Source organism: Candoia aspera, chromosome 3 (genome assembly GCF_035149785.1).
Source record: "Candoia aspera isolate rCanAsp1 chromosome 3, rCanAsp1.hap2, whole genome shotgun sequence".
Taxonomy (NCBI): domain Eukaryota; kingdom Metazoa; phylum Chordata; class Lepidosauria; order Squamata; family Boidae; genus Candoia; species Candoia aspera.
The window spans coordinates 84,018,655-84,041,065 of record NC_086155.1 but is presented as its reverse complement, the minus strand read 5'-3'; the positions used below and the strand labels follow the sequence as shown (position 1 = coordinate 84,041,065).

General features: G+C 39.4%; 1 protein-coding gene across 3 annotated transcripts in view; it reads left to right on the top strand.

Annotated features, from left to right (window-relative positions):
* The window catches only part of EVI5 (ecotropic viral integration site 5), an 88,633-nt gene extending 67,083 nt beyond the window's left edge, over window positions 1-21,550 (top strand). For all 3 annotated transcript variants that reach the window (XM_063298259.1, XM_063298261.1, XM_063298260.1), the window contains one exon: window positions 20,300-21,550. In XM_063298259.1, the coding sequence (XP_063154329.1) occupies window positions 20,300-20,602 (303 nt within the window). In that variant the 3' untranslated portion in view covers window positions 20,603-21,550. The remainder of the gene's footprint in view (window positions 1-20,299) is intronic.
* The last annotated feature ends 861 nt before the right edge of the window (window positions 21,551-22,411 follow it).

Sequence of the window (22,411 nt, the reverse complement as noted above, 5' to 3'; positions counted from 1 at the left end):
GAAACGTTACGATGTATACTCTACATTGAAACAGTGAACATGACATACTGCCCCCCCAAAAGAAAGAAAACACTAAGCAGCAGGCTTCAAAGGGTAAGCAAGGTGGAAACGGCAAACTGACCCAGGAGCATTAACATGGCGAGCAGACACCCATTCAGGATGAGGAAAGTGTTTTCATCGGACCAGATACTGAAGGGTGTTTCGAAGCTTGCGAGAATCAACGACCTCCTTGACCTCAAAGTGCTGTTGGCCGTCAATCATGATTGGAGCAGGAGGAGGAGGTTGAGGATGCCAGCGGGAGGAGTGGTGCATAGGCTTGAGCAAGCTGCAATGGAAACAGGGTCCAAGCGTTTCAAATTGTGAGGCAGGTCCAATTTAACAGTAACTGGATTGATAAGATCAACAATAGGGAAAGGACCAATGAACTTGGGAGCAAGTTTTTTAGAGGGTTGTGGTGACTTGATAAATTTGGTAGATAGATACACCTGATCCCCAACCTTGAAGTTGTGTTGTAAGGAACGATGCTTATCGGCTTGGAACTTGTAAGCAGCCTGGGCATCAGCCAAAGCTTGTTGAATCACCGGCCAGGAATCAGACAGCTTAACAGCTCAGTCAGATGCAGAACATGTTTGGGAAGGGGGCTGTGGCAGTTCAGGGATGGGAACAAAGTCGTGAACAGAAACCACACAAAAAGCAGTTTGTCCAGTACTTTGATGGACAGCATTGTTGTAAGCCACTTCAGCAAAAGGTAATAACTCCACCCAATCGTCCTGATGGTAGTTGATGTATGCTCTAAGAAACTGTTCAATGGTGGAGTTCAAAATCTCAGTAGAACCGTCAGTCTCAGGATGGGAAGAAGTGGACAGCGCTTGTTTGGTGCCAATCAATTTTAAAAATGATTTCCAAAACTGGGAAGTAAACTGTGTCCCGCGGTCACTGACCAAATGGGAGGGGCTACCGTGGAGGCAGTAGATATGGAGGAGAAATAGGCGTGCCAATTGTGGGGCAGACGAGATGGAGGCACAGGGAATGAAATGCACTTGCTTGGAGAAAAAGTCTTGTACAACCCAAATAACAGTTTTTTTCTGACTGGGAGGAAGATCCACAATAAAATCCATAGAAATCTCATCCCAAGGATGGGTAGGACTGGCCACTGGCTGTAAAAGCCCCTGTGGTTTCCCCCCTTTCCGTTTTGACATGGGGCAAACAGGACAGGAAGCAACATAATCTTTTACATCACGTCTCAATGTTGGCCACCAAAATTGGCGAACCAAATGTAGGGTTTTTACGAAACCAAAGTGTCCAGCAAGTTTATCATCATGGGAACGCTGCAAAACATCAGCTCTTAAGGTTTCAGGCGCATAAAGGCGGTGGGCCACCCACACCAGACTGTTTTCAAAAGAAACATTGTCTCTATTAGCTAGCAACCAAGTGTCAGATTTCAGTGCCTGGATAAAGTCCCTCTGTAACTGAGAAGGCACTTGCACTTTCTGCTTTTCAGACTGAGCTGGGGGCAGGGTTGCCTGTGCACGGGTCTGGCTCCGAGTAACAGCAACCAAGCCTAGTTGTAGCTCAGTAAGAACAGTCCCAACCACATCTGTCCCCTGGTCAAAGTCCTGAGGTAAACATGACAAAGCATCTGCCAGAAAGCTTTTCTTTCCTGGGATAAATTTTAACTGGAAATTGAAACCACTGAAAAACTGAGTCCGGCGAATTTGTTTAGGACTGAGATGCCGGGGGGTTCGGAGAGCCTCCAAATTCCTGTGATCGGTCCAAACCTCGAAAGCGGCTTTTACAGCAAACGCCTCCTTTTCTCAAACATGCCAATGGCGTTTGGTTTCAGAAAATTTCCTGGGCAGATAAGCGCAAGGTTTTAAATGATTTTCAGAATCCCTCTGTAACAAAATAGCCCCAACTGAGGAGTTAGAGGCATCAACTTCGACCACAAAGGGGCGTTCGGGATCGGGGTACTGTAGAATAGGCTCAGCAGTGAAAAGGGATTTCAGTTTTTCAAATGCTGCCTGGCATTCAGGCGTCCAATTCAGCACGGCTCCATGGTGTTTTACCTTGCGTGTTTCCCCCAAGCCCTTGGTACGGAGTAAATCAGTGAGGGGCAAGGCAATCTCAGCGAACCCCTGGATAAATTGGCGATAATAATTACTGAACCCTAGGAAACTTTGCAATTGCCTCCGGGTGCGGGGACGTTCCCAACTTAAAATCGCCTGAATTTCTGCAGGGTCCATTTCAATGCCCTTGTCAGACATCCAATAGCCCAGATAGTCAAGTTGGGTCTTGTGAAATTCACATTTGGAAAGTTTGGCATAGAGTTTGGCATCTCTAAGCTTGCATAACACCTGTTTGAGGAGGCGTTGGTGTTCCTCCTCGGTTTCAGTGTAAATGAGAACATCTAAGTAAACCAGGACCCCTTTAAACAAATGAGCATGTAAAACTTCATTAATCAACTGCATGAAGACCCCGGGTGCCCCTGCTAACCCAAAAGGAAGGACTTTGTACTGAAACTAACCCAGTGGGCAATTAAAAGCAGTTTTCCACTCATCCCCAGCTCGTATGCGGATGCGGAAATAGGTTTCGCGAAGATCGAGCTTGGAGAAAATCTTGCCCTTTGACAAATGAGCTAACATATCCTTCAGGAGCGGAAGAGGGTACTTGTTGAGAATTGAGACGGAATTTAACCCTCGATAGTCCATACAGAGTCAAAGCGTGCCATCTTTCTTTTCCCAGAATAGCACAGGGGCCCCAACAGGGGAATTAGCAGGTTCAATAAAACCCCTTGACAGATTTTTGTCAATAAAGTCCTGTAATGTCTCAAGCTCCTTTTGAGTCATTGGATAGATTTTTGGCTTGGGCAATTGAGCATTGGGAACCAACACTATTGCACAGTCAGTTTTCCGATGGGGGGGTAGCTGATCTGCTTCCATTTCCCCAAATACGTCTGCAAAGTCTTGGTATCTATCGGGCAAGCCTTCTAAAGGTGCCAAGTTAGGGTGCGGCGTGGCGATCACAGCCCTTCCAACCCCCACACGTGCAGCTCTCTCCACTGTAGGAGCCTGGTAAAACCCATCTTTAAAAGTCACAGTTCTGTGTTCCCAGTTTATATATGGGCTTCGATAGGTCAACCAGGGGATCCCCAGAATTACCAAGGGATTGCCAACAGGTGCTACAACGAATTTCAAAGTCTTACGGTGGCTGCCCATTTGCATTGCCACAGTTCCAGTGAAATGGGTTGTCGCCACCCCCCCGCCATTGAACCATCCAACTGAGTGAAGATCAAAGGCTGCTGGAGGGGGAAGCTAGGCAGGTCCAAAGCAGCAACCAGATCAGGGTGAATTAGACACCTGGAACACCCAGAGTCAACTAAAGCCCAGACCTCTGCAGTTTTTGTGCGGGAGCCCAATTTCACTTTTACTGCTAAAGTGGGACAGCAGCACTGACCATAGCATCTTTGCGCCCATCCTCCTCCACCTACCCGCAGGCGCTCTTCATGGCAGGTGGCTGGCGTTTCCCGCCAGCCCCTTAGAGTCGTCTTCAGCCTCTCCAGAGAAGTAGAATACTTCCTCAGCGTTGGCTGCACCTTTGGCTTCTGTCATCCGCCGCGAGGGGGGAGGGCGATTTGGCCGGTGGCTTCCCCACTCAATCTCCAGCCTTGGCTTTTGGGCAATCAGCTGCTCGATGCCCTTCCTTTCCGCATTGGAGACACTGACCCCTCGCGTAGCGCCTATCTCTCTCCTCATCCCAGGCTCTATAGCTTGGCCGGGCAGAAGTTGCAGCCCTTTGGGGTCCCCTCGTGGCGGGCGGTCTTTCAGATCTTCTAGTGTGCATGAAGGTATGCTGAGCGTGCTCTGCCTTGCCTGCCAGACAGATCCATTCGTACAATGACTCTGGGTCGTCTCTACACAACGCCCACCGTAGGACGTCCTGGTTGAGTCCCTCTTTAAACCGTTCTATTAAGGTTGGCTGAGACCAGTCAGGGATTTTCCCAGCTAGAGCCTTAAACTCTAGGGCGTAATCAGCTACGGACATTTGGGCCTGGGTAAGATCCTTCAGCGCCTGCTTAGCTCTTGCCTTGGCCAGAGGATCCTCAAAATGCAGCTTTAATGCCCACATGAATTCATCGAAATAAGTCCAGGGGAGTCAGCATCACTTAATTGAACATACCAGTCAGCTGCTCAACCCTTCAACTTAGTGGCAATGGCAGTTATCTTAGCCTCTTCGGAAGGGAAGTATGCTCCAAACTGCCTCATGTAACTTTTAACATTAGTTAAAAAGAAAGATAACTTTGTTGGATCCCCATCAAACTTGACAGAAAAGTCTCTCACCCCCACTCCGGTTGGAGCGGAATCGGCAGCTACTTGAGTGGTTGGGCCCCAGGTTACACTAGCTTTCCCACTTTGGGGTGGGGACACTGGTGATCGAGCCCTGTGGGGTGGAGATTCGTCCCGGAGCCATCTCCGGCCCCGCTCTGCCGGCAGCCCAGATGGGGGATGGTTGTGGGAAGCTGGGATCTCCTCCGCGTCTCCCCTGCTCCTCCAGTGATAGAGACAGGTTTCTTAACATGTACTCTATTGATTCTATTTTGGCTTCCACCACTCTTAGTCTCTCAGGGGTTTGAGAGTCCTCCCTCCCTCGCGTGTTCGGCTTTCTCTCTGTGGACACCGTAGTAGATTCTTTGTCTGGGGTTAGCGGGAACTGATACTTCCAGGACGCCTGGGACATCCCTGGCTGGGGTTCTCCCACTTCATCCGAGGTGATCAACTCTGCAAGCGATTCACTGGGTGCCAGTTGCTCTGGTTCTCTCCCATCGTCAGATTCCTCCACCTCAGGACTGGAACTCGATTCATCCCGGAAATCTGAAGGTTCTGGTGTGAGGCTCAGTTCTCCGTTCTTGACCGTCGACTTGGGCATCAAGCTAGCCGTCTCCTCAAGTCCCCCGGTTGTGAGCTTGGATTCAGCCATCGTTAACTATTTTCCCTCGCAAGAAACTAATCTTGGTAGGAGCTAACGGTACAACTTTGGTGATTCTCAGCTTTATGTAATGAATGCCTATTCTAAAATACTATCAGACTCATGAGCAGGAATTCAAAGATATCCGATTTATTAAAGAATAGTGTGCAGGATCACAAAGAAAGCTGAGAATGATAAAAGCGCACCAAATACAAACTAAAATCCCTCGGTGCAAATTAGATCCCTCCCCCCGTAGAATCTTCCCAAGTTCACAATCCCAGGTGCTCCTAACGGTTTCTGATGGTCTGCGGGAAAAGTCCTTGAGCAGAGAACGTAACCCAAACACATTCCATTGTAATGAATACAGATACAGAGCTTGGTGCAACGTTTCACAGCAGCTTCCTCCCAAACAGAAACGCGCGTCAGCGCCATGGCATGTGAAACGTTACGATGTATACTCTACATTGAAACAGTGAACATGGCAGGAGTAAAGACCTGGCTCTGCCATCTTGCATGGGGGTGAAGAAGGGTAGCCAACCCTGGGGGTGGTTGGCACCCTAAAGACACTCCCTGGAAATTAAATTAAGAACTTTTTACCAGCCATCTCTTGGAACATATTATTTATGTATTAAGAAGATTGTTTTTATTGTACTGTTTTATTGTTTTACTGTTTTATTGTATTTTAATTAATGTTTTAATTCCTATTTTTTGTAAACTGCCCAGAGTCGCACTCTGAGAGAGATGGGCAGGGAATAAATCTGATAAATAAATAAATCTACATCTGCAATATCTTTACATGTCCTTACTTTGAATGGAATATGCACTGCAGCATTTGTCCTGGCACATTATTATATGAGTTTGGGATTAGAACAATGACTTTAGTTTTACATCTACTTGGTTCTTAATAGGAATTATTTCTAAGAATGACTGAATATTGGAACATATCTCATAAACCTTTTATTAGTTTTCTTTTGGAGACTTTACAGAGAGTTCCAAAATAAAAGAGGGGCTAGTCTTGGTTGTTGTTTTAATATCAGTCTGTTTTGGTTATTTATGCTTGAAAACATTTGAATAATTTACTAGTCCTGTATCTTTGTTCTTGGAAATAATTCCACTGTTTAGGAGAGCTTACTGTTTGGCATGTATGCCTAGATTTCAGCATTAATCATCCATTTTTCCAATTAAAGTTCTGCTTCTGTGATATTCAGTAATAATGAGATGCTATCCTATGGGATAGTTTGTGAAAGTTACATTTGGGCAAAAAGTATTGTTTTTATCCAGTTTGTGACCTACCTCTCCTCCTCCGAGTGCTTGGCAGGATGATAGCGTGGGTCTAACAATTCGATCTGGAAATCATTTTTCCCCTTCTGTTGCATCTAGAATAGCACAATTTAAGTTTTAAAAGTATATGTTATAAAACACGTTATTTATCATTTAGCATATTGTGAGTGTAGCAGCCCTAACTTTTGTGAAGAGATGCAAATGTGTAGATTGTCTTTGGAAATTACAAAACCCAGAAAAGGGTTGGGAAAAATATCACAAGACGTATTATGAGGGAAGCTTTCAGGTTGACATAACAGTTTCTTTCATATGGCTTTAATTTCTCAAGTAGTAAACCTCCCAAGTTTTTTCACAAAATTTTAGTTCAGTGAAAACCAGATTTTAAGATTCAGTATGAATTAAGTAAATATATTTTGTTTGTGGCATGGTTCCTATTCCAATGTTCCTGAAACATCGCAACAAGTCATTACAGTTTGCTGAATGGAGTATGAAAACGAGATTTCATCAGTGTAGAAGTCTTGTCTGTAGAATGAGGCTTATAAGTTTCTGAGTAATAAATACAAGGCAAAAAATTATTTCCTTCCTTCCCCAACTTTGACCGTGCTTTTCCAAACATCCATGGCGTAATTTAAGGTCATCTTCCTTTAAAGATACACAAGATGACTACAATTTTTTGTAGATATGGGAATCATGTTGGCATTCATAGATGATACTATAATAGTATGGAAAATAAATAGAAGCTACTCTAGTGTATGTCTGTGTGTGTGCACCTGCAGCTTTCAAATGTAAAAGAAAAATCTCTGTGTGGTACTTCTTGTTGCATTTTAAACAATGTGAAGTTGTTTAGAATTTAAACTAGTGTGTATATGTTTGTATGTATGTGTGTGTGTTTGTGTTTGTATATGTATATATTGGACAGCCTTTCCCAACCTATCTGGATAGTAATCAGTTTTAAAAGGCGTATAGTATAGCTCCTGCCAACCTACCAGTTTGAAAACATGCCAATGTGAGTAGATTAATAGGTACCGCTTTGGCAGGCAGGTAACGGCGTTCCGTTCAGTCATGCCGGCCACATGACCGCGGAAGTGTCTACGGACAAACGCTGGCTCTTCGGCTTTGAAACGGAGATGAGCACCGCCCCCTAGAGTCTGACACGACTGGACTTAATGTCAAGGGAAACCTTTGCCTTTACCTTTTATAATAGTATAGAGGTGGTCCCCACATTCAGTGACTGTTCAAACTTACAATGGTGCTGAACAAGTGGTACTTATGACCAGTCTTTGTACTTATCCCCACAGTCACATGATCGCGATCTGGATGCCTGGCTCGCAATTACATCACAGCGTCCCTTAGTCACATGATCGCCATTTGCGACCTTCTTTGTTGGCTTCCTACAAGCACAGTCAATGGGGAAGCCAGCAGGAGGTCACAAATGGCAACCACATGATGTCCTCCCATAACGACAGCAACGAGAAGTGTCAGAAATTCAGTTGCTAAGTGGTGCAGTCATATGACATTGCGCTTTACCACATCACTTAGCAACAGAAATTCCGGTCCCAACTACCGTTGTTAAGTGAGGACTATCTGTAGAACCAAATGCAGCCAAATTACAACATTACATTTCTGGTGAAGATCGTGCCTAATGGAAAATTCAAAACTTAATAGTAAAACACTATATATGGGCATTTAGAATTTAATACTATTTATTCCAGAACATTGACTTTTTATGGCATTCCTCACTTTTGAATGGTTTTCTTGCCTTCCTCATAATATCTGCTGTAACATATATAATCAGGAAAAATAAACATTTTTTTCACTACTATTTAGTAAGATCACTATTGAATAAAACGGTGCCACTTTGTAACCTATGTAATAAATCAAACCAGAAATCAAACCACTAAAACCAGAGTCCCTAATTTTAATGTATTACTCAGTTGAATAATAAAATAAAAACTTTGTGGAATTATTTATTATCTGTTTGAGTAATGGGTAAGAGCATTTTAATTTTGTATTTAAAATATGGCAATATTAGTGCCACATGCATGCCCCTGTGTAGCAGGTTCATGTTAGAGGGGAAAAAATTGCTCATTCCTCAAGGCCACAGTCTCTCAGGAAAAGCCACAGTAGCCATGTTGATGATAATGAGAAAAAAATTAGTCTAAAAATCAATGTAAGCTTTTTAGTCTCAAGAAACCTTTAACAAGCAAGTTGATTGGGGGTAGTAAAGAAAGGGAGTGTAGAAACATATTGTTAACCTTAAAGTCATTGTTATGCAACTAAGATAGCAGATTGGGTCTTAGCAGATGCAAAGTAATGTTGGTAGTAATAAAGACTGTGCCAAAACTTGCTGGGAAGAAACAAGCAAATGCTTATATATTGTCCATTTCGGAAAATATAAATTCCAGCTGTTAAAGTCAGAATCGCTCAAGAAGGATTTTCGGGACTGCATTACATGACAATAGTAGGCAGAGCTGAAACACATATCAGTGAAACTGTCCAAACAAACTTCTTGCTTGTTTTTCCAGCATTCGGTAGATGCCACACTATGTCAAGACTATGTATATAACATAAACTACAGTGCCTGCATCTCATTAGTTGGCACCCCTTGTAAAGCACCTTTCTAAAAAGATTGGTTTAATGACCTGTATCCACATCTGGACAGTCTTCTTTTGACTGAAGTATATGCTATCGTCTATCGTGAATGTTAACATGAGCCTGCAGCTTTGCCACTTTTACTCTGATAGAAAAACAGGTCTCTTCAGGAAGATAAATTGATTCAGCTGGGTCTTGAAAAGATCGAATCCAAACTAAGAAAGGTATTTATTACTAATATTCTCTCACTTGTACTATTCATCAGTTTATCAACTGCCTTAGTTAAGAGTTGGTGCCATTTGCATATGCTCTGCATTCCTGAACAGTTTTTTTGGCTTCCTGTTGGATACTCCAAGGAACAAATGTGTTGTATAGATTAGAGGAGTGGTATATAAGATTAGAATTGATAAGACTGCCCACAGGCTACATTGGCAAACCACAAAGTTTCTTGGGAAGCAGAAGGAAGGAATAGTGGTTTCCAGTTATAGAATGAAGAAAAACCCTGGATTTGCAGGGTGTTTGTGATTGTTGCATTGTGAACTGTTTTTAGATCCTCTGCTTTGTTATTATCTGGTGATATTTCTCTAAATAGTAATAATAGCTAGCTTTTATACAGTGAGTCTAATGGCAATACTGTATCTGGTTTATAATGCTAATAATCTCCTCTGTTAGGAACAGCCATTTTTTTCTGCAGTATTTTTTGCATAATTCATCTATGCCTTCTGTTTCACATGTTCCCTCAATTTGAAGCATAGTTAGCTCCTTTTTTAAAAAGGGTATTTTTCTATAAAGAAAAATGAAATTGATGTAATACCATATTTTTGAAGTAAATTCATATCTGTTGGTATGTTACACTTACCCTTCAACTACTCTTCTTCACAGAGGCTATTGTGGCCGTTTTATATTTCACGTCTGCAAGCAGTAAGGCCTAGATTTTTCTTTTAAAAAAACAGTTCTTAATTTATTGTGACTTTAACTATCCTTTTGATTGTCGATCTGCAAGCAATACAGCACAATTTTATCATCCCCAAACTTGAATTATTCTTCTACCTGGCAGCTGCCACAATACAAGCCTTGAGCAGAATTGCTGAGTTACAGCTTATCCTTCTGATAAGAAGGAAATGTTTAACTGAAGTACATTTGACTGATATCTAGAATATCTTTAATGGAAGGCTTTCAATCATATCAGACCATAAATACCTGCAGAGATTGTTCAGATAGGGGATGTCTTCTCTGAAACCATCTCACTTCCTTTTTTCAACATGAGAGCTAAAAATTCTTCCTTCCTATCTCCATGCACCTTATGCTATCACTCATCTGATATTTCTCTCCTAACAACCTAATGCAATTGGTAAAAGATTCTGATAGATCTGCTATCTCTTGTTCAGATCATGTTTCTGTTGAAACAAAATGGGCTTAATAAAGATCGACATAAATGGGAGAGCAAATGCCCTGCTTTTAGACAATTATAAATGCTAAGTAATTACTCTTAGATAAATAATTCAAACTAAATAAGAAAAAGGGGATTCCTGGGTAGGGCTAAATAGTGGGAATATGTGAAATTTGCTTCCTTAAAACTGCAAAAACCAGATGTGTTTATATGCGCTTTAGTTCCATTACAACTGAATAACATACTTGGCATATGACTACCAGAAACCATAGTTGATCCAGAAAAATAATAACCAGGTTGTTAATAGGAGATTCATGTGACTCGGTTATTGCACCAGCTGCACCATTAGCTTCCATCCTTTATTTAGACTCAGTCCAAAGTACTGGTAATCTTTGAAGAAATGGTTTAGAGCCTGGCTGTTAATATGATTTTGTGTTTGAGCTTGCCTGTTTTCTAAGAACCTCCTCAGAAGTCTACTTGTGTACTTGCATTCCCAGACATATTCTTGGTACATGTGACTGCACAGACCCAGGCTCTAAACATCTCTCTGAGGGAAATTTACCTTGAGGAGAAGGTACATGGTCTATTATATGAAGTAGACGTTCTTGAGGGGTAAACTTAAGGAAACAACACCACAAAGTGGGGGTGCAGATATAGAGCCTGGTGCATTTCTCTGTTTGGAAGATAATAGGTTAGCATTTTCTTTAGGATACTTGGCAGTCTGGCCTGTAAACGTTAATCTCTTCTCTACGCAACTCCTTCAGACATCATATTAGCAGTTTGGTCTAGTGGTTAAGGCAACACGCTAGAAACCAGGAGTCTGAGAGTTCTAGTCCCGTCTTAGGCATGAAAGCCGGCTGGGTGACCTTGGGCCAGTCACTCCCTCTCAGCCCAACTCACCTCACAGGGTTGCTGTTGTGGGGAAAATAGGAGGAGGAAGGAGTATTTGGTATGTTCGCTGCCTTCAGTTATTTATAAAAATAATAAAGGCGGGATAATAAATAAATAAATATTCCTTCTACGTGTGTTGAACTATAATCCTAGAATTTCCAGCCCTCATGTTTTCATCCGAGGTTGCAAAAATGTATCTTGCTGTGCACTTCAGAATTCACAGAAATGCAGTCCTATTCAAAGTGGAAGAACCACTACCCAAGGGTTAGCTGCAGTTCACAAACTCATTTAATTTAAACAAAAGAGAGAAGTGCATATCAAAGAGGTGATGACACCTCTTAACTTTTCTTGACAAATTCTCTGAGCAGCATCTTGCAGACCAGAACCGAGCAAGTTGTTAGCAGCTAGGAACTATACTTCTTGAATTATTTCTGTGTGGTTTTTGATGTCCAAGAACCACATTTAGTGAGGCCATGATGCAATACAGTCACAATGAAGAAATAAGTCTGGATTTGGAGTGGGGGTCCCCTCCACTTTGGTGTGTTAATTGGTTTGTTTTTTCTTTTCTTTTTTTAAAGCATGTAAATTTATTTGCCTTTCTTTGCAAGAAATCATTGAGAAATCATGATTTTAGAACCTGGTTTGCTAATGAATTTAGAACTGTACTCAGATGCTCCAAGGATTGCAAAACAGAGACTCAAGGGCCACATGAAACTGAAGGGTTGCCCATTCTTGATACTGATATTAGAGTAGTGGAGATGAAATTAAACTTGGGAATTAATAGTATTTGCTATTAACACCTGTGGAACTTCTTAGACTAGTAAGTGTGAAACTTTCAAATGTAAGACCTCAAAGTATTAATTCAGCTACATGGCCCAGAAGAAAACTGTGGCCTGAAATCAAAAGCTGTGGTCCATAATACAATTTCATCAGTTTTCATCAGATACATTATAACACTAGATGTTTTCAGACTTGCATGCCCTTGGACTTACCTCTTCACAGAACCAGAGTGATGATGATTATCAGGCTTTCATGAGTACAGTATAGCTTTCTTAATACACCGAAGTGCATCTACACTGACAATCTAAGAAAAACATATTAAAGCTTTGTGCCTAAACTCTAAAGATGAATTGGATTGCCCCTTTAAAAATGAAGGAAAGAATGGATAAATGAATTCAGAATATGGAGATGGGTTATTTGAGGGCCTGTTGCTCCATAATTATGCCTACCCATCGCATCAAATCCAGCAGGAGAGTCATGTTATGGGTCCCATCTGTTAAAGAGTGCCATCTGGCAGGACCCAGAAAGAGATCCTTTTCTTTTGTGGTGCCTGCTCTTTGGAACATCAGCCTATGGAAGATTAGATTAGCCCCAATCTGGTGGCTTTTCAGACATCTTTGAAGACTTGGTTATGCCACTGGGCATGGGGGACAAAATATGAGACAAAGCCTGTGGGATGATTGTGTTGATAGTTGGGATGGTTTTTACCTGGCTGCTGACTTGTATTTATTGTGATATTGTTATTTTGAGTTTTTAATGGCTGTTTACCACCAGAGGTTGAGATAGGTGGTCACATAAATAAAAACTTTTAAAATATATGCGTACAGTTGTAGCGATGATAAAACACAGTACTGCATAAAGTTCTTCTGCTTCATGATCTTCTGACACCAAAGAGAAATATGTTTTCAGATTTAAAATGTGAGTGTTTCAACTTGTGGCAAAAACTTTCAGAACAATAAATCATGTGCTTTCCTTGTACGGTATCTTGCAAATGCAGTAAGACAAAACCACACCACCAGATTTGTCCTCCCACAGGACAGCAAAGTTTTTGGACAGCTAAAAGTTGCTGTTTTTGCTATTACGTGACAGATTCTGAGCATCTATGCCGGTGGAGTCTAGATTTTCAGTGATTGTGGTCAGTCTGAGGAAACTGTGATGTGATAAGATAGCATTTGTGAGGTCATGTGGTTAGCAAATACCCAATCTAACATAGCAGCTTTATGGACCCTCAGTTTTAAAATAACTATAGTATCTCTGATATGTTGAATGGTGTATGTATGCTTGAAAAACAGGGTTGTTCATGCCAGATAGCTATTGACGCTGAGGGTCTCAATAGCACCTTTTGTGAAAGTGTCTCACTTCCTGTGCTACTGTATAGGCCTTCAGATTCAGTTTGGAAGACACATTTCAGGACACAAGGGAATGAGAGCACAGCACCGTCTGCAACTCATAACAGCCACATCTTTTTTTTTTTAAGGATTTCATGGCTGCTACAGGGAGACTTCTCTTGTAACAGCATGATCCTAGAAACATGTAGCTCCTTTAATAAATCACAGACAGGAACTGAGTTTGTGGTCTTGTGCATTCTGAAGCACTTCTCTGAAATTGAATCCAAAACCATGTTGTTTTCTAATTTACCTCCAAATTGCCTTAAGCACACAGTGCTGAAAGCTGCAGCATACGAATTTAATATTTACATGTTGTAGATTTTACTACTCTGTGTTTAAGCTAACTGGCAAAACTTTAGAAATTCTTTTTTAAAAATTTAATTCAGATCCATCTGGATAAGTTCCTTTCCCTTTCCCACTCTCTGACACAATCATGATACACAGCGTTACAACAGAAACTGTTGCCTTAACCTAATGGAAGCTATTTCAAGTAGAGTGTGATACGTTTTCATTTTTGTTTGTAATTTTGTGGTAGTTTTAACTGACGATTATCCACCCCAGTTCCATGGCAAGTCGGAGGTCATACAAATTGAATTTAAATAAATGTATCTTGTTGTTGTTGTTGTTGTTACGCAATGTAAAATGCAGATAGCTACTTTTCTTGGAGCACAATTGAGGTAAGGAGAAGAGGAATGAGTTCATGAAACATGTATTATGTCAACATATACATTTTAACAGATTTGGTAGAGAAAATAACACTGATTAGAAATAATAGATGAAAGGGGATTTTGTAATTCAGCCCAAGTAGAGTGAATGTTCCAAGATCCTATATGAACATAATTTCCTTTTTCTAGCCAATTTAATGAAGCTGTAATTGATCATCTTAAGCAATCTTTCATTTTACAGCTCTTTACTTAGGCTATTTCTCAATCTATCTTTATTCTCTTTAAAAATTAATGATGGCTTCTGAGGATTATAATCCTATGTTGGAGTTAACTTCTGACTCATTTGAATCCTACAAATGAGTAGCAGCACAAGTCTTTTAAACCTGCTTAATAACATGGGGCTGGGATCTATTCTGCAATAAGCAAAGTGGCATACAGAACTGAGTTTGAAAGCATGTTCTTCTGACTGCATGCTATTGTTTCAATCACATACTTTCTATTATGATTTCAAAACTTTTGATTATATGGTAATAGCACAGTGATCAAAAAGTCATGACCCTGCCTGATCGAGTTATTGGTTTCCTGTTCTGACTTACTTGAAATCTTTTGGTCTCAATGTGTCACAAGTTTTAATCTTTGTCAAGTTAGCAATACAGCATCTTAGTGTTAAAATCTTTTTTTCCGGTTTGCTGTTTAGCTCCAGATAAGTGATAAAGCTGCAAAACCTACTCCCATGGCTTTTTAGAAAGGAAATATTATTCAGATGTTTAGAATATAACTCTATACTCAAAATTAAGATATGCATAACTTTAATTTTCAATCTGATTACTTCTGTATTTCTGTAAAAATGAAATGCCATAACTTGCTTAGCTGCACCAAAACTGCATCATAACAATATGTGGACATTTGAACCTTTTTCAGATATTCAGGTTTGATGTTTGTAGCACTTAGCTGAAAGGAATGCAATTTCCACTCCCCAGAAAATTAATGGAATGCTCCATCCCATCCACCCCTACCCTCATCTTACATATATTATCCTGTTGTCAGGAAATCTAAATTGAGTATTCTCTTTTAAAGATGAATTATTTGGGAAGAAACATACTCTTTATTTCAGGTAAATAATACTAATTATGAAGGGTTGCATAGTTATTAATAGCAACTTTTGCCTAAAATATATGTGTGAATTGTTTCTGGTCTCATTTGTATGACATATGCCGCGAGAATTCATCAATACGGGACATATTTCTTAGTTCTTCTTAAGTAATGGGGTATAATGGTTTTCCTTTCTAGATATGGAGAGGGCTAATAGAAATTAAATTGACCGTTACACAAGCCATTCTCCAGCCATTTTGCCTGCACATGAAAACTTTCTTAACAAAATAGCATAGTGCCATATGCTGGGGCAATTTTAATAATATAACCTTTCTCAACCAAACATGCACAGCATTGGAAGGTACAGGTAGTCCTTGCTTACTGACTGCTTGTTCAGCAACCTTTCAAAGTTATGACAGCACTGAATAATGAGACTTTTAACTACCAGTCCTTGAAGTTGCAGCCATTGCAGCACCCCCGCAGTCACGTGATTGCGATTTGTGCACTTGGCAATTGGTGCACATTTACGACAGTTGCAGCATCCTGTGGTCACATGATCACCATTTGCAACCTTCACAGTCGGCTTCCAACAAGCAAAGTCAATGGGGAAGCTGGCAGCAAGTCGCAAGTCACGGCCACATGACATGCTTAATGACCACAGGCGATTCACTTAATGACCGCAGCCAGAACTGACGTAAGTCAGGCACAGTCACATGTTGTTTCACTTTAAGACCATCTCAATTAGCGATAGAGTTGCTGGTCCCAATTGCAGTCAGTAAGTGAGGACCAACGGTATCTCAACCTAGTTATCTGCCACCTCACTGGACCAACAGAAAGAGGGTTCACCATAAGATACTATACTTATGGTTCTATTTGGTCCAGCTTGCTTTAGGCCCATTTCAACATTTTGGTTGTTTTGATAGACACCTGGACAAGGATTACTGAAATAATCAGAGTAGATATTATAGGAAGAGAGTGTGCTAGGCTAATTATGGTAGCCAAAAATCAGAAGGAGCACATTTTCAGATTAACAACTTTTATTAAAAGCCAGAAGTATCTGATGAGGTGAGTTGCAGTTCACAAAAGCTTATGCCTTTTAATAAAGTTCGTTAGTCTGAAAAGGTGCTAACAGGCTCCTCCTCATTTTCAAAATAAACAGATTATTTTTATTTTTTATTTTATAATATCTTCTGAGGCAGACTGAGGTAGGGCTACTGCCTTATCTCTTGGTAATAATAGTACACTTCATAACTGTATTGCTACCAAAAGAAACAAACTGTAAGTAAGCTTCACATGCAAATTGTGGGTAAAGAGAAAGATTACACACACAACTTGTATATTGCATAGTTTTCACAGTGCAGCTGAATAAAAGTATGTTTTGAGTTATATCATTTGTCCTCAACCCTTTGAAACAATGGAAGAGAAGTATTGATATTTCACAAAGGGAGAACCAAAAGATATATGGTTCAATAGATCTGTAACTGGAATTTGTGCTGACTAAATTTTAGCTTAAAAGTAGCCAATCTGCCTAGAGCAACATTTTCTGAAGGAAGCTGTAAATAATTCCAGAGGTATATATTTTCTGGTTTTGGACCTAAGAGAAGCTGGTGGAGAGGAATGGTTTAAATTGTGGAAACATCTCAGACAGTGGGTTAAATTCTAAACCTACAGAATTACAGATCTGTGACAATTCTTAGCACCATCACTGAGGTACAGTTCCAATAATAGAGGTAACAGTTCTTCGGCATATATTCTTGGAAATTTCTATATGGCAATTATTCTTTATAGTGTTGTTTAAATGAGAGAGAACTTTGAACCAGTGAATTTTGCCAATTACCCTGCATTTTTTCCACAAAATAAAGCATCTGCCTTTCATAACAAAAATTTTTAGAACATTTGAGTTTTAAAGGGTTGACTTCATTTGCTGCATTTAAAATTTAAATTAAAATGGTTTAATACTTCTAATTTTTTCTCTGCTGTCTTTTTCTTCTTGCTTATGTTTGGGTGTGACAGTCAACCACAGGTAAGAGCATGTTGTGAAAAAGTTCAAGTAGTATGAGTTTCTGTATTTTGAAACATGGCTATGTTGTGTTCTCAAGAAGATACCCAGATTCAGTGTGGCAGGAGCATCTAAGTGTGGGTCCTTTGGTTCACGTTTTAATTCTACCTTTTCCAAGGTGTCTGGAGATATCGGTAGGGAAATCAGTTGTTTAAACTAAAGGTAGTTGGAGTAATATCCTGTGGTTTTAGTGGTCTACCTTTCTGATACTTAATTTCAGGATACTCAGTCCAGCTAGGTGGCAGCATCTAGCGAACTTTGGGTGATCTAAAAAGCTAAGTAGGATCAGACCTGGTTACTATGTAGATTGGAGACCATCACAGAATCCCAGTGCTGGAGGCTAGATTGGGAAGTTAAATATATATATATATATTGTAGAAGCAGTCCATACCCGTTCCATCCTGTTGCCAGGAAAACTACATGGACATGTTTATGAAGTCACCCAGAATTAAGCTCAACTAGGATACTAGACTAATCTTTCTGCTCCTTATTCACACAGTCTGGAACATTCCTTTTATTCCGAACGTACAGAAGTGTATGTTCCATTACACTTATAATCTAGCTACCCATCAGTTTAGATGGGTAATTCAGATTTATGCTAGCAGTCCAACTCAGATTTATGCTAGCATTGCAAAAGCAAGCGTTATTTCCAATAGTAGCTTTCTGAAAGGATCAGAATGTTCTTCCTTAGTTCCGGTTCTCTGTCTTTTTCTCCTTCTGAAAGCAAAGCTATGAAGTATGTTTGTTTAGCTGTGGGTAAAGAAAACAATTCCACTTTGGGATCTCTTTTCTTGCCCGTTGTTACCTTAAGGTGAACTCCTAGTGTGCTGTACCATTCTGGAAAGGATGACTTCCATGTCCATCTGTTAAGCCACAGTTAACATTTAAAAGATCTAAAGCAGTAGGACTTCTTAAAGACATGTTAACACCCAGCATCCAGTCAGCTTGAGAATCTGTCACACACTTCCTGCTTTATTTCTTGTTTCAGGATAATTTCTAGTCTGCAGTGCAGTAACTGAAACGAAGTCAGGTGTGGCTGATACTGCTGTTCCTTTCAGCTTCACTACTGTTCTATATGTTGAATGCAGAATGATCAGTATTTACTCTGCCTAAATATTGTAGATGCAGCTTAATTTGGCTTTAGGAAGAATATCTGTAGAAGGAAAAGTCACAACCTTTCTTAAACTATTTTCAATTCCCTTTCAATATTGCATGACCTTGAGATAATTTGTAGGTCACCTAAGGATGACCTAAGGATGATTTCCATTTTAATGTTTTAAAAAGCATCACAATATGTTTTTGGAATTAGTTTCCAAGCCAGTTTGACAGTGCTTAAAGTAGAGATAGGTAACACATGGCTTTTCAGATCTTACTGAATTGCAACTTCCCATTGGTTCTGGAGCTGATGAAATTTGAGTCCTATAGTGTCTAGAAGACTGCAGTTCCTAAATTCTGGCTGCTTCTACCAACTTTTGATATGCAGAATGAGAATTTGAAAATGCTGCAGTCTTGCTTGTAGAGTATCTAATTTGGGCGAGGCTCCTGGCTTTTGCAAAAAAACATTTTTAACTATAATGGGGCATCCTACTATTTATGTTACTTGGCAAAAAATCTTAAAATGGTACATGTTGCTAAATGTTGTATTCTGAGCATCCTGCGATTCTAACTTGTACATACAAAGACCGTTGTGATTTATGTTATGGTCTTAACATCTGAAGCATGTTTTCAGTGGTTCCTCGACATTTATGGTTCAACATCTTATTTAAGGCATTGTACATGAGGGATTGCGCATGTATCCTTTTCATTTTAGATGTAGTTAGTGGTTGTGTTGGCGTAGTTCTTTAGGAAAAGTGTATCTGGACACTTGCACTGAAACACTTGTTAGAATCAAGCTAGCAAAATGGGCTTAGAAATCTGTAGAACACAGCTTATTCTTGTCATCATCAGGCACTTTGTTTGGAATATTAGCTTCAGTACCAGCAAGCTGTAAATATTTTATACCTGCTTCTTAAATAATAGTTTTACATTAAATGACATGTCTGGACGTTTAATGGTATTTTTCAAAAGCAGAGTTTAATTTTACATACTGGAAAAGACAAAGTACATTTTTTATTCTAAATGTCAACAGAAGTTCTTACAATATTCTAACATCAATTTTAAGTGAATGTTGTCATGTTCTCAGCTGTTCAAGAAATATAAATAATAGGTTTTAGTTAGGTAAAGGTGTGAGGGGGAATCATGTGCAGAACAGTGCAAAGTAGAACACAATCTGAGGTCCACAGAGGCCACCAAAATTATTGTTAAATGGTAATCTTTAGTGTAACTAATTCATTTTTAATTAATTTAAATATAAATGAAATCACAATTGGTTTTTGTCCTGAACCCACCAGATGCTTTTGGGAATCAGCCTGTGATGCACCAAAGACAAAATGCAACCCTAGGTCTACAAAACTTTGTGCTCTTTTCTGTAGTTCTTCTGTATAGCTCAAATCTGATTTTCATATTTCCTAATATTGTAAATGATTCACATGTGACTTGAATGATGAGACTGAAATTAACTTCAGTAATAAACAATTTCAGAAAGATCAATGCCCCAAAAGTCTAATTAAAGATGTTTAATTGGAATATTTTGTTCAAAGCTATCATTAGGCAAAGGGACGCGGTGGCGCTGCGGGTTAAACCACTGAGCTGTCAATCGGAAGGTCGGCGGTTCGAAACCGCGCGGCGGGGTGAGCTCCCGTTGTTAATCCCAGCTCCTGCTCACCTAGCAGTTCGAAAACATGCAAATGTGAGTAGATCAATAGGTACCGCTTCGGCGGGAAGGTAACAGCGTTCCGAGTCGTCATGCTGGCCACATGACCCGGAAGTGTCTATGACAACACCGGCTCCAAGGCTTAGAAACGGAGATGAGCACCGCCCCCTAGAGTCGGATTTGACTGGACTTTACGTCAAGGGAAACCTATCATTAGGCAAAAGTAATTCAGGACAGTTTGTATACATATAATATTTTCATTTGTTTCAACTTCTTCTAAAACTGGATGAGCAATGACTTGAGTACACTGAAACTCTACTCCTGATCTTGCAATTGCAGCCATAGTTCAAAAGAGAAGTGATTGGTCCACAAATGGAAGTGTTCTCATTTCAAGAGCATAAAGGACCTGTTCTCTAATTCTTTTAAATGTCTTTTTTCTTTTAACAGGTCAGATGCCTAAAAAGCAAGAGAACCTTCCCAGGCACAAACACTTTTGATGGGATTCATATTGTGAACCATTTGATAGGAGATGATGAGTCACTGCATTCTTCAGATGAAGATTTTATATCTAATCACATTCAACAACCTGGGATCCATTTTCATTTGCACAAGAGAACTGGTCAAATGGACCTGAATCCAACAGTGGTAGACAGTAGTGACAGTGATACTGAAAACACTGAACCCTTGAGCACAATTACTCAGAAGGAAAAAAATAAAAAAAGAATGGAGTCTTATTCTACTATGGTGTGATCACTGTGAAAAGTTTTGGCTTTCATTCTCTAAGAGCTTATTCCATAATCAAGTGAGTTAGCATTAAGCACTCAAATTGACTGGCACTTGCATCTTATCTGATGCCACGACCTCTCTCTGTCTGCATTTGCCAAATCTTTTTCTCTGACATTATTGCCATAAAGTAGACTGGGAAAGGATTGGATGGATGACAACTCTACAGTATTAATTACTATTTGTACATTTCTCATGGTAGAAGATATGCATTCATGATTGTTGCCTTCTCAAGAACCATAGCTGCTGTTCATAAATATGGAAAATCTTTACTCTTCAGGAGGAACTGTTCTTGTGCAATAGTTTAATGCTCTATGAACAAATACGTTCCATAAACAATTTGCAATCAAGATGGATGTGTGCAAGCTAGAAATATCAGATATGGAATATCTGATTATTTTGAGTGTCTTATTTTTAATTAAGATAACTTTTAAGTACTGGAGACTAACAGTTTCCAATCTAAAGCCTCTATTTGTGCTATTTTATATAATTAATGGTCACACTTCATTCTAGAGGATGAAAACTTTTGTCAACATTTATGTGCATTTGTTTGACATGTTGCTAATGAATCTGATCAAATATGTTAACTACAAATAATATCTATTTTGTATATATTTATATAACTCTACTACATAAAATGTATATTGAATTTTGTATGGGATGTGTAAATGTTACATGAATGTCTTAGCATTTTAAAAGAAAAATGAAATTATGTGTCAGAAGTAAAATTGGGAACTATGTATGGGAAAAATAAGAAAAACACTAATTCTAGTTCTCAGACTTCTGTGTATCAGATGATCTGCAGGTTCATGTCCCATTGAATTATGTTTGAAATGAAGCTATTCACTGAAATTTTAACTTTGTGTATATGTAACTATATAATAAAACTTTTTTCATGATTTAACAAGTGCTAAACAGTTATATTTAACTCTTCCTTAAAAATGTCATTCATAATAAGCTTGCTCTGTGGTAAAGAACTTTTTATAGGAAATTAAAAATATAAAATATAGAACCAGTGAGATGTCTACCAAAAAATACAACCAATAGATGTCTATTATGTATTGACACATAATAATTGCAGATGGGAGAGTGTTGGATACAACTTCTCAGCTGGCTTTGATGTCCATTGTTTTCCCTTGGCCATGCTTCTTATACATTGAGCCCTTTTTCCCATTTCTTTATTATATATTTTGAAAAATAAGTGACACAAAGAAGATCAGGCATAGTTACCAAAAGATGGGTGGATAAACAAATCTGAAATATCATAAAAATAATGTATTTCAATGCATCATTAGAAACTTGTTAAGAGATATTTCATTTTCTAGTCCAAATCTATATATCTGTATTAAGCTTTAAACTTAGTTAACATTGTCCAAATCATTAAGAGAAACTATAATAAATAATGCATTCCATTAATAGTATAAATTAATCTTGATCCTTTCAACTGCATTATTTGCCCTAGTTATTTCACCTCCTCCTCGTAATTGGCTTATTTGAAATCCCTGCCTATGACCTTGGTCAAAATGGTCAAAATATTGTCCATTTGTCAGCAACATTGTGTAGCTATTCTAGCTTTTCTTCTATAATCAGTTTTCTGTGTTAAGCAGAAAGAAGCAGTGGTACAAAACCAAAGACTGATCAAGACAATAGTTTCTAGATACCTCGGCTCCTTAAACAAATCTTCAGATGAGGTAAGGTGGATTGTGCAATACATGCCTCCTGTAAACCACTCAGAAAAGTCCTTGAATTATGAGCAGATTTTATTCTCAATTACCC